We start from the raw sequence: 17767 nt of genomic DNA on the forward strand, positions 1-17767 counted from the left end.
CGTTAGAACGCAATAGATCACGTTAGAACACAATAGATCACGTTAGAACACAATAGATCACGTTAGAACAATAGATCGCATTAGAACACAATAGATTGACAAGTTTTTTCAGCAGTAGCATTGGGCTTGCCAGACGTATGCACATTGTGATCGGGTGACAGATACAAGCAATCAAACAAGCTGAAGATGGGCGCGGTGACAGCGGGGCTGATCGAGCAATCTATAGTTTATGATCGGTCATGGCTGCCTGAGCCATAGTTTATGATCGGCCATGGACGCCAATTTAAGGTCGAGGTGGCTGATGGAGAGCTTGCAAAGACGCCAATATCTCGAGCTGAAAGGCCCTACTCTACAGCCTGGCCTCCACATACTGCTCATGCGCGGCAGCGCAACGTAGAATTGATGGCCGGGATTGCGCAAACACGTGCACGAAGAGAATCAATTTTCATTACATTGCACCAACTGAGCACAGCAATAGCTTGAAAAAAGTGAAAATGCGCGGGAAAATTCACCGAAAACATACATCATCCTGAGTGTGGCCAAGCCTCAGTTATTGAAGTCTGCCTAAGACTGCCGGTCTGCGTAGTCGTAGTGCGTGGGGACCTCATTGAAGTATCCAAGTATAAGTAGCAAGTAGGCTAGGACCCGCTAGGTAGGCTACTTAAATACTCATTGTTTATACCGTCCATGACCATGACCATGACTGCATAGTGGCAAAGCAGAGAGTTTTTTAGACTCTCCCTCAAGTTCATTTTTTTGAGTCCTATAAGTAGACAAGCAAAGTATCATGGATACCAGCATTATCATACATTAGAAATTGGTTTAAACTTTAAATCTTGAGTAAATGAGGAAATTAAAAATGAACTGATTCTAAAAACTCTCTGGTTTGTCACTATCACACTATGACCATGAGTATACTTGTATATGAGTAAAACTTAAACAGTATACTTGTATATGAGTAAAATATATGTTCAGATTTGAAATGCCTAGCTGCCCTAGCGCCATATCGAACCCGGTGAAAGTCGAGTGAGGCTAGCTATTTCAAACTATGGGACGTCAGTCATGAAAAGACCCGGTCAAAGACTCAAATGACACGATTTTAGATCTTCTGTGAACAAGGCACGAAAAGGAAAAAATCGGCGACAGGCCATATCAGGGCTACACTTCAGCGCCGAGATCACCATCTTATGTTATTTGCTTCAGAATATGGTGGCGTAAACCGTAAAGCTCCTAATATTTAAAGCAAGGTGATCATGGTGAATTGGTGATGTGACGGGATGGTTACCGGCGGGCGGCTTAGCCCAATCCGCAGTTGATTGGTGGTGGTCCGGAAATTTCAAGGCTGATTGGTGTACAAATTTGGTGGTGCACGGCTGCGTACCCGGTAAATGACATAACGCAGACTGACGTAAACAGATCAAATGTCTAAATTCAGACATTTTTCCATAGATTGTGACATTTTAATAATAAAAGAAGAGATGTTTGTTTATGGTATACAAAATGCTTGGCAAGTTTTTTTTTTGCGACTGACGAGACACGGAGAAAGTTTGGGGAGGAAGACAGTGGTCCTCCATTAGCGCCGGCCAGAATATTCATATTTGAATTTTTGAATCCATAAAGATAATTAATTGGTTGCAAAAGGAATGTGCTATGAGGACTAATGAAAGACACTATTGATAGGTGTACACTTTATCATCTCTCTTCATCGCCAAGGCTTCTAATAATTTTCAAAAGCTGGTAGATCGTTAGAGCCTCGCCAGGCTTTATACCATAGGTTTTTTCCAAACCGTCAGGATTAGAGGGAGTGACGCACGAATCTAAAGGATCTTTCCGAAGTACTTTATCAATGTCAACCGAACTGAAGAAGGCCACTGCAAGAGGTAGGTCCGGCATCCCAACCCTGGCAGGGACCAAAAAAAAGATGTATATCCAAGTAGTGTACAAATTACGGCGGCAAAATTTTTGAGTACCTGACAGCTTTGGATGAGAAACGGGGTCCGTAAACATTGTCGTAAGCTAGAATAATTATGCCCACGCGATGACGAATTAGTATGTTATTCAGAGAAGCGTTTTTGGAACTAGCATAAAATTCAAGATGATTTGCTTTATACCTGAGAGCGAAGAGACATCTCGTGAGGAGATTGGTTATCTGTAGGGCAAGAGCTGCTCTGTAGCGATCCTCACTTGCCACAAGATAGCGTACCTGGTGATGGCGAGCCAAGAAATCATATTACTACTGGACTGTAAACCACATTTTAGTGAATACAAATAGTATTTCTGTGATAAATACAAAAAACTAATGATTTACGTCGGTTCGAACGATCACACATTTGGCAATAAATCCAGTACAAAGTTTACTCCGAGTCACGATTAGAAACAATCGCAGGACTACTACAAAAAATGTTATAGTATGTTTTTTTTACGATATAAAAATCAGATATAATAACACTGATTAGAGGTAAAATTTACGATCATTACATTATTTAAATACTAACTTCCATTAATTATAATCATTATCGGCAGACACCATGGTAGTTGAAAGCAAAAAATAATAACAATAGCTTGTGCTATTAACTTCTTTTAGAATCTAGATCTTCGATATTGTCAAGTCAATGAAAGGCTATTGCTAGAAACTGGTCGTTTTAATCACACGGTACCTTCAAAAAATTTGTGGCTGTGAAAAATCAACGACTATTTCAGGCATGCCTCTCGATTTGATTATTACAACAAGAAAATCGTAGATATAAATAAAAAACGACGAAGGAAGTACATACCTCATCATGTATGCTGATGCTGAAACGCATGTTGATGTTGTAGCGTTGAGCCAACCATTTCATGCACACGGTCATCAGGTGCAGGTAATCAACCGCTGGAGACAGTAAAATAATTCTAATAACACCGAGTGTTGCAACAAATAGTAACTATGATAACAACTTTATTATTTCATTGGATGCGCTGGCAACACACAGGTAACTTTGAACAATATTTAAACTACGGAATGAGATCTGCATATTGGTGTTTTTGAAATTATTGATAATTCAAAACCGCTGCAATAAATAGTCTGTGTTGTCATGCAATTATCACAATTAGTCAACAAACGCAGTAACTGCAGAGGCTATCATCACAAATTTGGCAAAATACCAAAAACGAGATAATGATTCGAGAATTAAATGACAGGAAAGAAGGCTTGAAAATAGCCAAAATTTGTCTCCGACAATTTTTATTATATATATATTTTTTAATTTGAGATGAACTTAGTGCTCAATTCTAATTTCTTCATATGCTTGCTTTAACCTGAGCTTTGTACGACCCAGTTCATCCTGCTGGTCATGTACTGGTTGCCGGCGTAGTAGGGTTCCAAAGGCTTGGAAATAGCGGCACCCAGCACCGGCGACACGGGACGTTCGCGCCGCACGATGTCTTCCAGGCAATTGAATGTGAACGACTCTGAGCCGTTAGTCCACACCGCAGGACTCTGCGTGATGTTTGCAAAGCTTGCGTAGTGCTGATGTTCTTTCATTAGACGACGAAGTAATGCATTGATCTGAAAACAAAGATGAGGTAAGATACATAGACTTCCAAACAACATTTTAACTACATTTTCAAAAAATAATTGAGGTACATATAATGTATATTACAAAATGCAAAACTTTCAATTAATTTAACAGGAACAGAAGAATTTGCGTAACAAAGAGAAAATTCGAAGATCTACTTCTAATTAACAGGCGTCCAATTAAATTTAACGTCATGGATTTCAAATACGCTCGTTATTGTAGTATGCATTCACTTACCAACTATAATAGCTCATGGAAATCATAAGGGAGAAGGGAAGACATTCTTAAATGGAAAAAAATTCGACCTTCCAAGTGAATACAAGACTTTTTTGTAGGGGGAGACTACAAAACATTTTGTAGGGGGAGAACATGTGGCATTGCAAGAGATAAAACAAATATCGTTTTTAATCGAAAAAAGGAATAACTTTGGGACGGAAACTCTGACAATCTTTGGCAAAAAGGTACGTCATTCTTTGAGAGAAGCATACAACATTCTTAGTTGCGGTAGGTATATGAAACATTCCTGGCTGGATAAAGGTTACATTATTAGGAGACATAAGGCATTCATGGCAAGGCAGACATTAGAGATTTTCAAGGAGACAGAAAATGAATGTGTTCCAGAAGCATGACTGGACATTTCTTTACCTCCTTCTTAGAGAAGGCTTTATCTCGGACGTCTTCACCCAACAGCGTTAACACTGTTTGACGAGCTTCATCATTGAGTCGCCATCCCTTCTCGCCTTTGGTGGCAGCCATGATGTCCTCTGCTCGTTGCCTGGCTATGCTTGGGGTCAAGGATGGGTTGAACTGCATGAGGAGAGTTTGCAAGAACTTCAGTCCTGCCCCGTAGATGCGGCCATAGTTGATCACCTGCAAAAATGAGCCATTAAATAATAAACTGCACAATTATTAAAAAATTTTTATATCGAAAGACTGTGGCAGGTAGTACAAATTACTAAACAACATAAATATGCTGTTTAGTCCAAATATAACATGTTTATTGAATATGTGGTGAGATCATTCTGGAATGAATGCGATATGAGATATCAAAACCAATAAGATGCCAAAAATAATGAAATATTTGAAGGTATTACTCATGGAATCTACAATATGAAATGATTTTGTGTGATCTAAAACGTTTCACTGATTAACACATTCTAATTATTACAAACCAAAAATGAAAACTCTATGGCAAGTCTTTTAATTACAAATTTAAGATAAAAGGAAACAATAATATCTTTTGATGATTCAATTAAAACATTATTATAAAATTTAATAGAACAGAAAAGAGCAGCATGATTTGATGACTATATTTTTTTTGGATATTTGAATGTGATTAGAAGATGTATGTATTCCTCCAAGTGTACATGAGAAAAACCTTAGCCTGATCTCTGGTGATGTGTGCAGTGATGGCAGTCTTGCTGTGTAGGTCGGTGCCTTCAGACTTGGTGCCTTGCAGGGTCATCCATGACATTGCTGTGCTGCCATGTACTCCTTCAAACAAGAAAATTCTTCATTAATTTACAATTTTAATTTTTTATCTATTGCAACTTCAACCATTTTAAAATGTTCAAATTGTTAAAAAATAATTTTGAAAATTAGTGGTGATAGCAAACAGAATAGGAAGGTATGTTTTTATATAGCCTCTGTCCTCATTATTTTATTCCAAATAAAAATATGAATCAGTAATTCAAATTCAACACATGTATGCAGTCAAGACATTAATGTTAGGGCCCTGATTTAAGCTGTCTTTAAAATCTTAACACATCTCAAGATTATAATAACCATACAAGCTTTGACTCACAAAAAGAATATCTTGTAAATCACTAGATGAATAATGTTTCACCTGAGAAATATGAGTCCCCAAGAAGTGCAGCAATCCAGAGTTCCTGTGAGTCGACATCAGCACCAACAAAGTGATAGCCTGGAAAGAAGGACTATATTTGATCACTCATGAGAGTAATGAATTTAGACATATTAAGAATTTTAAGCTTGTTTATTTTCTATCATTGCACAAAAAAGGTTCTGAATTTAGGATTAAAGATCAACACAAATGATTTACAGTCATTACTGATGTTAAATTGTTAACATTTAGATGAATTGAACCTTTCAAAATTTTTTAACAAATTCACAGATAGATAAAGCAAATTTCAATATGTTAACCATTAGAATAAAACAGCTAGTCTTCAAAAGAAGCAAAATAAATGTTCACAAAGGAGAACATACCAGGAGGAGCTGTAATCATTGCCTTGAGTTCAGAACCAATTCTGTCAGCTCGAGCATTGCTAGCAGTTAGCCAGGTCTTCTCAACTGCTCTACGTGTAACAGTGCCACACACAACAACCTGAGGCAAGACAGCTCCATACTTTGCCTCTGGATTAAATTCATCTGGAATTGTAATTTGCACCATAGTAAATTGCATGAATACTTTCAAAGCAAATATATATAGCATAGTTTACCAGTCTAAAGACAAAAAAGAAATGAATGTCATGGCAATAAATTTGTGAGTAGATTGGTTGCAAGAAGAGAATTTTTCCAAAATAAAAAGTACCAGCAATATAATTAAAATATCTATAAACTAACCGGATGAAAGTGAGCATTCTGGAAGATGGTTATTGTCAAGCCAAACTGTGTTTTGATTAAGAATTCGGTCTCTAGCATTCCTCCAATAAGAAATGCTTTTTGTAGTTCTCAGCACAAGCTCAGCTACTTCTTTTATTTGACTACTCAATGTACCATCTTCAATTTTGTTCAAGAAGTCTTTTGCTAAAGGATTTCCAACATTGTGACCAGGTCCATTTTTGTGAGGAAGTCTGATGAACTCTACACCATTAATTCCAATATCAATTGGGTGATCTTCTGAGACTTCCAAGCTTTTGCTCTTGGCAGAAATTTTCAGCTTTGTACCACGAGGAGTACCATAAAGAAGCTGTTCCCAGTCTTCCTGAGTTTCTAGGAGTTCATCAATTACACTTCCACCTGGAATAGGTGTCTTTACAGGACAAACATTGTAGAATTCTTCATAAGGAAATTCTATTTCAGACAAATTTTCATCGCTTTGAGAAGAGTTGTTTTCTAGCTCATCAATAGCTGCCAGGTAATGCTTGTATGAAGCATACTTAGGCCTTAGGTAGCCCCAGCCATAGTCCTTTTCATGATGGAGGGGATACCCTTTCCAGGTCAATCGAAGAAGTTTGGGTACAACTCTGAGACTTGTGCTCATGTTGCCTGGCTCTGGAGTTCCTTCTCTGTCTCCAGAGGTTTTACAGAGCTTGACATACCAGTTGGGAGTACTTTTGCCTTTTTTCTTCAACTTGGTCATAACAGTCCAATCTAAGTTCCAGAGCCAAGGATCTTTTTTATATTTTCCATCCCTGAGTTTCAGAGCATCTACAGCTCTTTCACCAAGTTTTTTAGTTAATGCTGTTTGCATAATAAAATACTGTTTATCAGCATTTTCTATATACTTATTCCATGACTGATTAATAGGTAAGTAACTAGACCCCATCTCAAGCATGCCAGCAAAACTAACAGGATGAGGACAGCGTTCATAAAAAAGTGGTAGTAGGTTGATCAAAACTTCATGGGTGGCTTGTACATCCAAAGCACAGTAGGCCATCAAATTTTGAAAATCTTCTCGAATGTCATCCAATGTTCCTTTAACAAAGACATCTCTTGTAGATTTCTTTAGTTCTTTTTTCTTACAATAAAATTTGTAAACATCATTTAAATTATTGACAGTGCCTACAGACATCCAGGGCAGGTGGACTTTCTTTGTTGCAACACTGTTCTTCATTATCATAGCACGTTGCTCTTGGACTAGTCCACTCACAGCAATATGAAGGGACATGGTATCAACAAACCTTAAAGGATAATCAGGTACATGATACTGTTCTCTAATCCTAATTCTATCATAGCTAACATTATGGCCAACAATAATTCTAGGTTTTTGGTTATCACTTCTTGATGGGTTACTTCCTCCAAATGGAATCAGGTCATCCAACTTCAACTCACAGCCCTTAGTCTGTGGAGCAGTCATTTCATCTGAACATTCCTCATTTTCTTCTGACACTTCTGAGTTATAATTTAAGATCTTCCTTTCGTTATCAACAACAGAGGCAGAAGAAAGGAATTTTGAGCTTTTCATGTTGCTATTATTTGAATTAATAAGTTCATGGCTGCACCATGAATACCAATACTTGTCAGAAACTGCTGAAGCCAGTGTTGGTTGGTTGCCATTATTAACACACACCTCCACATCAAAGACAAAAGCATCACATTCTGGTGCATCAACACTGATACTTGACCCATCTGGGTAATACTTTGTCCACCCTTGAGAAAAAGAGAATTTTACAGGAGCTTTAGGTAGCTTTTGGCGAGTTAATTTGTGTAAGAGTTCTTTATATGGCTTTACTTGCTCAGTTGCAATACTTACAAAGTGGGAGTTTAAATCATCACCCAAAAGTTTTGGAAGCTTAAGAACAACATCTTGATTTTCAGTATTCTTCTTACCCCACAACTTCTGTGCTGTCAAATGTTGGATGCATTGAGACAGGTCAGCCTCATCAGTTTCTTCTGATGTGGAAGAACAAGAATTATTGAAAATTTGCTCAAAAAGGTTCTTTGATAGCATTTGTATGCCAATAGAATTGTGTCTTCTTTCAGAATCAACTTCATCAATGGATTTAGAATTGAGAGTTTTTGGGGCATACTGCTGTTCTTTGTCCACTGATGCCAGATGTACCTTTCTAGAAATTATCCCAAAATAAAAACTAGAGTCAATACAAAACTCAGAGCAGAAACTCACATGCCCTCTTGTAATTTTCATATTTTTCCACATATGATAAGAATTTCCTAGTTTCAACATTGTTGAGTTATTTACTGAATTAGTTTAAGATAAAGGCTAAGCAATGTATAAGCCAATAAATCCTTCTGACAATCAATGAATATCAAAGCCTTGATCTGAAATAGGAGTAATACAGCAATGTTACTAATTAGAATGAGCAATAATGAAACTTGCACAGGAAATATTATATACTGTCAAATGGTGTAATAAGAGACTGGTGGGGTAAATTGGGACAGTCCTCCATCAGGGCATAAAAATGTTATAGCATCAAAACAAATGGAAATATTGCAAAACTAAAAATAGTGAAACAAACTTCAATATTTTTCCTATCTATGTAGCATAAAGGAAGTTAAGAAATCATACATTTACTAGCTCTAAATATCCCTGAAAAAATGTTCAAAAATTATATTTTGGAAAAGTACTTCTGTTAAGGTCTGTAGTAAAAAAATATTTGAATTAAATTCTTGTTGCAACAATGTTGCTTTATTCAACTACTTGGCTACTTTATCAAATGCAAAAAGAATTTTTACAATGCACAGCTCTATTACTGGTGATGTCAATGATTCAGCCAATTCAAATTTTAATGCATGCATGTGTACTTGAGTTTGACAGTGTATTGTTTGTTTGTGTTCATGGAAACTGTGAACTGTGGAGCATCTGATGATGGAGCCTGATGCATAAGAGAGTGAGAGACTGGAAATGATAAGAGTGATAAGGGATGAGAGGGGTGAGGGTGATGGTGTGATGTATGAGCAAATGGGAGACAAATGGATTGTGATGATAGTGGGTCTGTCCGAAGGGGTGATTGCTGCTATGACTTTAGCGAGGAAAATATCTACTCTCTGAACCGCGACTGGATTTTTTGAGCCATGGTTTTATGGATCAGCAAGCTGTGATTCCATTTCTTTGAGCTGTGAATTCCATATCCTGGCCATGAAGAGCCATTTATGAGCTGCAAACTCATTAACCAAGTCCTGTGCACATGTTACATAAAATCTATAATTTTACCCTAGAAAAAGCAACAAGAAAATTTATCTTTACTTTAGAGGCAACTGAACACATGATAACATGACATGACCTGCAACTATGCAATATCCAATGAAACATTTTGGTTATTTGTTATGCTGGACCTGCAGAAGCTCTCAGGCTCAACAGTCATCCTTAGGGTTGTTCTGTGGCTTAAATTCCACCCAGTGTGGACATTCAGAAAAGAAGTTATGCTGGATATTTGGCAGGAGCAAAGTACTAAGTACTGCAGAAGTATAAAATTTTGTGAAATGAGAGGTTTGTGAACCATAATTTCTACAATCAAACAAAAATATGTTGCATTAGAGCAGCAAGATTTCATACCTATGGAAATTCTATGATATTAGAGCCACAATATTTCAGAAAAAAGTAGGAATTTTCCCAACTAGCTATGACTGAGAGTGGAAAGCGATATTTGGAGAGTGCATGGAGAATGAGGGGAGGAGGACGTTGGAGATACCATAAAAGGGGGTTACTTTGACTACTTTTTTTTAAATGCCATTTTTTTACTAGCTAAATTAAACTTAAATTTAAACATGCAAAATACAGGTCTATACTCTTGGATCACTCACCATAAACTGCTGGCTCCTGCCTCTCATATTTGATGTAATTTCAAAAAAAGTGATGGTCATTGTTACCCCACTCTTGGGGTATCTTTGACTGGGTGGTAAAATCAATTATATTTTTTGGTAAAATTACTCCAGGTTTTGGTGCATTGTAGACTTGTAGTAGAACTCTTCTAGTTATATATGCAAATGACAAATTTGAGGGAAGTGTCATAGTTTGCAAATGGGGGTGCCACCCCACACCCCCCAATGGCAATGGGGGAACTTTGACCACCTAATGTCAGCCCTGACGGGGTAATATTGACTGGTATTGATATGACACCACTCTTACCTAATGGAAAACTGCTGAAGATCTTTTGATTAATCCAGGTGCAACAAGTGCCCTATTGAGAGCAACTCCAGTCATCTCAGAATGGATAACAACAACATATATGAATTATAAGATAATAAGATATGTAGCAGACAAAATTATTGTTTCACTCTTTTAATGCTAAAAAAATTTATTTTTAAAATTAGGTATTTATTTTGTCATTTGATTCATGCATTGTCTCCAACTTTATGCAAGTGTGCAAAATTTCAGATCGATAGGATAAGTAGAAGTGTGTTAAATTTTGATTATAAGATTTGCAGCAGACAGACAAAGTACAAACAAGAAGTGAAGTTAACCCTTTCCCAGACGGATATAGATGTACGATGAAATTGCAATATTTGACAATTGTACTTAAAAGTATGACCAATTCTAAGATATATTTACTTGTAGGTAAGCATTTTTCGAAAAATTTTGTATATAAGTAGAAAATCACAATTAATAAATTATCATATATGGGGTCTTGCCAGCTTAAGGTACAAAAAATTTGCGGATTTTGACATTGAAAGTTTACTACTTAGATGGTAAATAAAATGTATAAAAAAAATTTTTTAAGACCACATTTTTCATGTGGACTCAAAAGTAGAAAATAATTTTTCGGCAGCTACTGATCTCTGTTTGCTTTCATTCTCTTGGTCTTTTGTATTTCAGTTAAAATATTTTACAACATCTAAAACGAAAAACGTTGGGCGCATATGTATTTAATTGTTTGGTGATTACTTGATATGATGAATATGATGGTTCATTGAACATTTGATAAGTGTATTGCTGATATAATTAGAAATAGTGGTTGAATTCAAAATTGAAATTAAGGCATGCCTAAATGAAGATGCAGGGAGCTGAGCTTCCCTAAAAGTTTCAGAGCGCTAGCTAATGGGAAAGTTGGTGAAATATCAATTGCAAGATTTGATCATCACAGACACGAAAGCGAGCTAAGAAAAACGTGGTAAAAACATCTTGATTGCTCTTTTATGCATGTATTATAACACATAAAAATGAAGCAATCAAGATGGACAAAATTATAGGTACATTTAGTATTTTATGGCAAGATATTTCCAGACCATCCATATAATGAGACATCCATGCCATTATTGCCATATGTAAAGAGTCACATTCATATACAACATATACCTAAAACTAGCAAAAAAATTGTCAGTAAGAATTAGTATTGGTGAAGGACATGTTATCATCTGGGTCAGTACAGAGACCAATCAGACCATCTTGCTTGCAACCCGCGTTGGCTCTAGTCTATGTTCTGTAGCGAAGGGAATGCCAAGAGCTTGGACTGCAGAGTGCAGTCAAAGTCAGGGAAAGCATCAAGTGCTGAACTATAGGTAAGTTAGACTGAAAAACATGGCTTAAATCATAATACTGCTAACCACTAAATGCTAACAAACATATTTACCAAGCGCTGTAGAAATTTACCTTTAGCGGGCATATGACCAAACATAGTCACTTCCATCTCTAAGCACTGGCAGGCGTATGCTCATATATGATCACACTAATTTTCGCAATCATATTTCACCATCTTGCATTTGCTTCCAGTAAATGGCATCATAATCAGTCGATAAAGCAAGTTTTTTACTATGATACTAGCAACTCTCATGGCCTTACCTACAGTTCTTCATGGGCTAGAGCAGCTAAAGTGAATACAATGAGGGTAACACTTAAATTTTTTTTATAGTTGGGGTTAAGACTTGTGGTGACAAATGCGCCCACCAGCCTGTTCTCTGTCAGAAAGAGAAAGCAAAGCAGCAGACTCGAAGCTCTGCTAGACTAGGATGCTGCCTCCAACACACTATGGACCAATGCAGTCCACACTTGCTGAGCCTCACAGCCAAAAGCTGCTTGTGCCCGGAGATGATCCTGTTGCAAGGTAGATATTCTGGCAAGTTACAAGTTTTTTATATACTTACATGCATAAATCGCTCTCCGTCATAGTAGATTCACCATGCCTGTCTGCAATAAAAATTGTGATAGATAAGCAAATACTAAAGGGTGTTGTGCTGCAGGGATCTCAGCTCCTAAGGCTTTGTTCAGGTTACAAGAGACTCCAATGCTAGCCAATGCGGTGGTAAAGGCTGCTCTAGGACCTGCAAATCTAACACAATCAAGTATGAAATGCGAGATGGTGTCCTGGTGAGCAGGTTGAGAGCAGGTTGGCAAACAGAGCAGGTTGAGTCCTGTGCCATCCCAAAGTGCACCCGGTGTGCACCAACGCCCGCGTGGCCAAGGCGCAAATGGGCCACTGCACACTGCATTCTCCGACTGAGGCAGCTGTAGTCAATGTGATCGATAGAGTTTTCAAGAGTTAGTCAAAAATGGCCACTGCCAGTCTCTGCAACCTGTCTGCTCCAGTGTTCCTTCCATTGGATGAGGAATGATTGTTTCAATTGGCACATTAACTCCTCAAAGCACAAGATAGAACGAGAAGATCTGTCAGTGCTATGAGAAAGGTTGGCAACCCGGTCAGCAATCTCATTGCCTCTCACTCCACTCTGGTTCACCCAGCAGAGGGAGACTGAAGTTAGACCTTTCTGTAAAAGCAGCATGTGAATTCTAAAGACTATTGAAGCATAAGTGGGGCACTGAGTGTTCCTGATAAGGTACAAGGAGGATTTTGAGTCTGTAAATGTAACCACTGGGCGGCTTTGAAGATCTCCATGACTTAAGGACTAATTCCAGTGCCTTGTAGATGGCAAACAACTTTGCACCCATTATTGTGTGGGTTGGTGACAGTAGCCACCCTGTTGCCAGTGACAGTGAGGGAACATATACACCAGCTGAAATTGAGCCCTCAGCTGAGCGTGAACCATCTGTGTAGATCTGAACATGGTCAGGGTAAGTAAATTCTAGCCTATGAGCTAGTAGAGTAGAGGAAGAGCCAGGTTGAAGAGACACAGAGAGCCCTGCTCCTGGGTCCAGACAAATGTTCCCACACAGGGAGATGTTTGGTGGGATGGGAGAGAAGGCAGGGGTGCCCACTCTTTGTGGAAGTGAGATTCCATGATCATTAAACAAAGATTACACCTGTGCTGCAAATGGCTGTTGATTGATAGGAGCACCATCCCAAGAAAGCCCCAGCAGACAAGTCAGTAAGCTCTGCTCAGGCAAATATAAATATCGTAGGGTCCATTTCATGACTAGAAAGCGAAAACGAAGACAAAGAGGAGGTAAAAAACATTCTGTCTCCAGTGACAAAATTGGAGAGGTGCGATGGGCGCCAAGGATTAGGCACAGTGCACTGTTTTGTATTCCATTAAGGAGCTTCATACGTGTAGATGGGAGCTCTCCAAGGACACTGCAGCCATACTCCAACTTGCTACGAACAAATGCAATGTATACTCGCCTCAGGAGATGACTTGAAGCCCCCCATCTCAGAGCACTCAATGCTCTCAGCACATTCAGGCGCTTAAGGCACTCTGTTCGTACTGATTGGACATGGGCTGCAAAATTCAAGCGTGGAGAGTCAAAAGTCACACCCAAAATTTGCTGATGCTGTGTAAAAGTAACTGGCCAAGTACAAATCCGAAGAGAAATCTGTGGAAGGATTCGGCGATTTGAAAACAATTGATACCTGCATTTGTCCGGGTTTAGGAGGAAATGCCACTTGCAGCACCAGGCCTCAAATCGGTCAAGGTAAGACTGCATGTTCCGCTGTGCTGTTTTTGGGTTTTCAGCACTAGTGAACAGAGTGAGGTCATCCGCATACCCAATGAGGCACACATCTGGGGAAGATGGCACATCCAAGAGCATCACATTGAAGAGTACTGGAGATAGCACTGCCCCCTGAGGAACACCAACTGTCATGGCTGTGGGCTGGGATAAACATGTGCCAACTCGGACCCGTGTTGAGCGGCCCTCTAGATAGTTGTACAGCCAGACCAACATCTGCTCAGTCACCCCCAGGCAAGCCAACTTGTATAGGAGGCCTTGGTGCCACACCCAGTCAAAATGCTCCCTGAAGGTCAAGGTACACCACAATACAGTACTCTTATTGCTTCATGAACCTTACTATTTCATTCTTCAAAAGGTGTAAAGCATTGATTGTGCTGTGTCCTTGTCGGAAACCAAATTGCAGTTGAGGGAGAAGAAGATTGCTCTCCAAGAAGTGCTCGAGGTGGCGTAGCACCAGGCGTTCCATCAATTTCCCGAGGCATGGGAGAAGGGTAATAGGCCTGTAGCTCATCACTTCTGTTGGATCTTTGTCTGGCTTCAAGATAAGGCAGGTAATTCCCTGCTTCCATGTTTCTGGGACTGTCCCTGTGCACCAGCAGACATTAAACAGGGAGAATATTTCAATTTTGACAGTAGGTGGCAGCTTCTCAAGGAAGATGTTCATCACTCCATCATGACCTGGGGCAGTATTTTTGAGGTCCTGAAAAGCAAGGTCAAGCTCTTCCAAAATAAAAGTTTCAGAATCAAAAGTTCTCAGCTATGATAGGCGAGTAACCACAGCCATTACATTCCCCGGAAAAGGCTTTGGATTGGAGAGGGGAGCCCAGTGCCGGCTAAATGCGGTGGCTTTTGAAAGGTCATCTGAGTTTGCTAAATTTTGCAGGGGTGGTGAGGATACAAAAGGTAACGATTTGCCTTTAATATTTCGGATTTTGCTCTAAGTAGTCTTGGTGGTTGTGGTAGCTGACATTGAGCCAACAAATTCTTCCCAACTTGATTTCTGCTTCTGGAGTTCAATCCAGCATGCCTTGGCCTCCAGACGCTTATAATCTATCAAGTTTTCAGGTGTTGGGGAACGCCACAGTTTTGTTTTGGCTTTTCTACATAGAGAAACTGCCACTGAGCACTCTTCATCCCACCATGGGGTTGAGAAGTGATAATGACGCTTACCAGAGGACTGTGGAATGGCTGTCAAGGCTGCTGCTGTGATGTTTCTTGTTATACGGGAGCACATTTCCTCTGCTGCTTCAGGTCCTGGGAACGACTGCTCTCACTCATAAAATCCTGCGATAACTGGCCCAATCTGCATAATAAAGCTTCCAACGAGTTGGTATATCCTCTGAGGCTTGGTCAACTTCTACTCCAAAAGTACAGCAAACAGGGAAATGGTCACTTCCCATGTCTGTACCTCTGCTCAGAAAAGAGCAGGGATAGAGATCTGGTGACAGTATGAATAGATCCAAACAAGAAGTTGTGCCAGTTCTGTTATCAGTGTATGTTGGGAATGAACCATCATTTGCTATGCACATATTCAAGTCATCCACAGCTCCCTCCAAAGACTGGCCAGATTGATTTTGTCGTCCACAAGCATCCCAGGTCAAAGAGTGAGCATTGAAGTCTCCTGTAATTATGCATGGAAAGGCAAATTGCAAAAATGTGGATCTGAACTCCAGCTATGAAATATTAGCACCTGGATTGTAAAAGTTGCCAATGTTGACCATGCCAAGAGATAAGCGGACCTGCACATCCTGAAATTCAAGGCTCCCAGCAGGAATATGTCACTGGGAGAGGGCTGGACATTAGTGGCTCCAGTAACACTGGTAGCCCACAAATCGGGGTTCTCTGGGTTTAAGCCAAGTCTCACATAAACAGACAACATCTGGCTTCTGGGTATAAATGAAGAGCTTAAATTCTGTAAGTTTGCTTTGAAGTCCATGGCAATTGAATTGAATGATGGTTAGGTTCTGCTCTGACGGTGCTGAACGCCGAATACTTGTTGGAGGAGTCATTTACAAAGTTTCTTGCCCACACCTCTTCCAGTTGATCTCTTTGTCAGGCTGGCAGCTGCATGCTGTTTTTTCTTGCCATTTGGGGATCCTGCTTGCTTCTTACTGTTTAAGAGACTCTTTTCTGATTCACTTGTGGACATAGCAACATCTATTATTGGGCCAGGGGAGGCAGGCAACACACAAGGCTGCAAAATGGGGTCATGAGAAACTTTGCAGAACCTGCTGGCAACCATTCATTTAGCAGATCATCACCTACAGTTTGGCCAAAGTTGTTCCTCAGGAGGCTCACAAGAAGAAGAGATCTCTCCTTTTGTCCCTCTCTAGCCAGGTCCAAGGAAAATGCCTCATGCAATATTCTTCCCACTTTCAAGGAAAATTCTCGGAGAGCTGCTGCAATGAGATTCTCCATTTGACATTCACCCTCAATCAATTCCTCTCTTAGTATTGCTCTAAAATCAGTGGAGTTAGGTGGGGCTATAGCAAATGCAGGTGGAGACGTCACCCCCTGCTGATTGGCAGATCCAGTCATGAGCAGAGAGTTATTAGTGAAAGAGTCTTGTGATGATGCCTGTGGTGAAGGTTGAGTGGAGTAGTATGAACCCTGAGTGCAGTGAATCTCAGCAGTCACCACTGACTGTCTCAGGCCTTGATCTTCAGTCTCAGGGTGGCAAGCAGCTTGAGGGGGCTTTGGCCCTATGATGGGTTTCTCTGTACTTTGATGTTCTACTTGAACAGCTGGGGGTTGGGGGGGTTTGCCACCACGATCGGCAGGAGCAGAGGACTGATTCATTACCCTCTTTGCCGCCTCTGCATAAGTTAGACCTGTAGCTCTCAGCTTTTCTACAGCCCTGGCACTGGCAATGATGGGGCAGTCTCGAGCACTTGCTGTATGAGGTCCACCGCAGTTTGCACAGCAGTGTGTGGTGCCTGTGCTTTCTGGGCATTCAGTCCTGTCCTGTGGGCCAGCACAAAGGAGGCATCTCTTAGCTTCAGTACAACCAGAGGCAATATGTCCAATGCCCTGACATCGAAAACATCTCATAGTATAGGATACAAAAGGTCTAACAGGAAACCGCAAAAAATCTACATAAACTGCTTCTGGGATTTTCTGCCCAGCAAATACTACTTTCACAGCAGCTGATTCCTCTCTTACACCCTGTTGTACACAAGGAAGCCTTATCATTTGCAGAATTTTGATGGATCCTGATTTTGCCGAGTTTAGCAGCTCAGATACATCTACAGATTGATGAACAGGACCAATGACTCCACTTACTAAGTTACTGTGATGTCTGACCCAGGTTGGTAGCACTTCACTGGCCATTTTCCTATTTTGGACACTTGCAACAGATAGTTCATGTCAGCTGGGGAAATAGCATCAAACTCGATAGCTGCTAGGTTTCTTCTAGAGTTGGTGCGCACCTTGCAGTTTGAAAATTTGCCATAGGCTGAATCTACCTTGAGCAAGTTCACAGGGTTTTGTAGAAAAGTTGCTGAGTTTGAGCCGATTGGTTTAATAATAATAGTGCAACCTCTTCCCTGACTCATGAGCGTGGCATTCATTGCAATTGCCTGAGCAGCCTGAGTGATGCGTTTATGATGTCTTGCGCTCTTGCCCCAACAAATTCCACACTTGCGCTATGGTGACGACCTGCTGTCTCATCAAAAGATTGCTCACTGCCAGTAACCGTATTAATCAGATTTGCTGTCACTGTCATGCCACT

At 40.0% G+C, this 17767-nt stretch overlaps 1 protein-coding gene across 1 annotated transcript; it reads right to left on the minus strand.

Moving 5' to 3' along the window:
• Positions 1–1673: 1673 nt before the first annotated feature.
• On the minus strand, positions 1674–8627 carry LOC108669361 (DNA polymerase subunit gamma-1). The gene is made up of 9 exons (XM_018156674.2): positions 6138–8627; positions 5781–5942; positions 5401–5478; positions 4933–5048; positions 4200–4424; positions 3295–3544; positions 2775–2869; positions 2112–2203; positions 1674–1900 (listed from the first exon to the last, which is right to left on the minus strand). Exons 1-9 carry the CDS (start codon positions 8419–8421, stop codon positions 1693–1695), a joined length of 3510 nt encoding a protein of 1169 aa, XP_018012163.1. The 5' UTR covers positions 8422–8627; the 3' UTR covers positions 1674–1692.
• Between the last annotated feature and the right edge of the window lie 9140 nt (positions 8628–17767).

This window comes from Hyalella azteca, unplaced genomic scaffold, assembly GCF_000764305.2.
Source record: "Hyalella azteca isolate HAZT.00-mixed unplaced genomic scaffold, Hazt_2.0.2 contig10843, whole genome shotgun sequence".
In the NCBI taxonomy this organism is placed as follows: Eukaryota; Metazoa; Arthropoda; class Malacostraca; order Amphipoda; family Hyalellidae; genus Hyalella; species Hyalella azteca.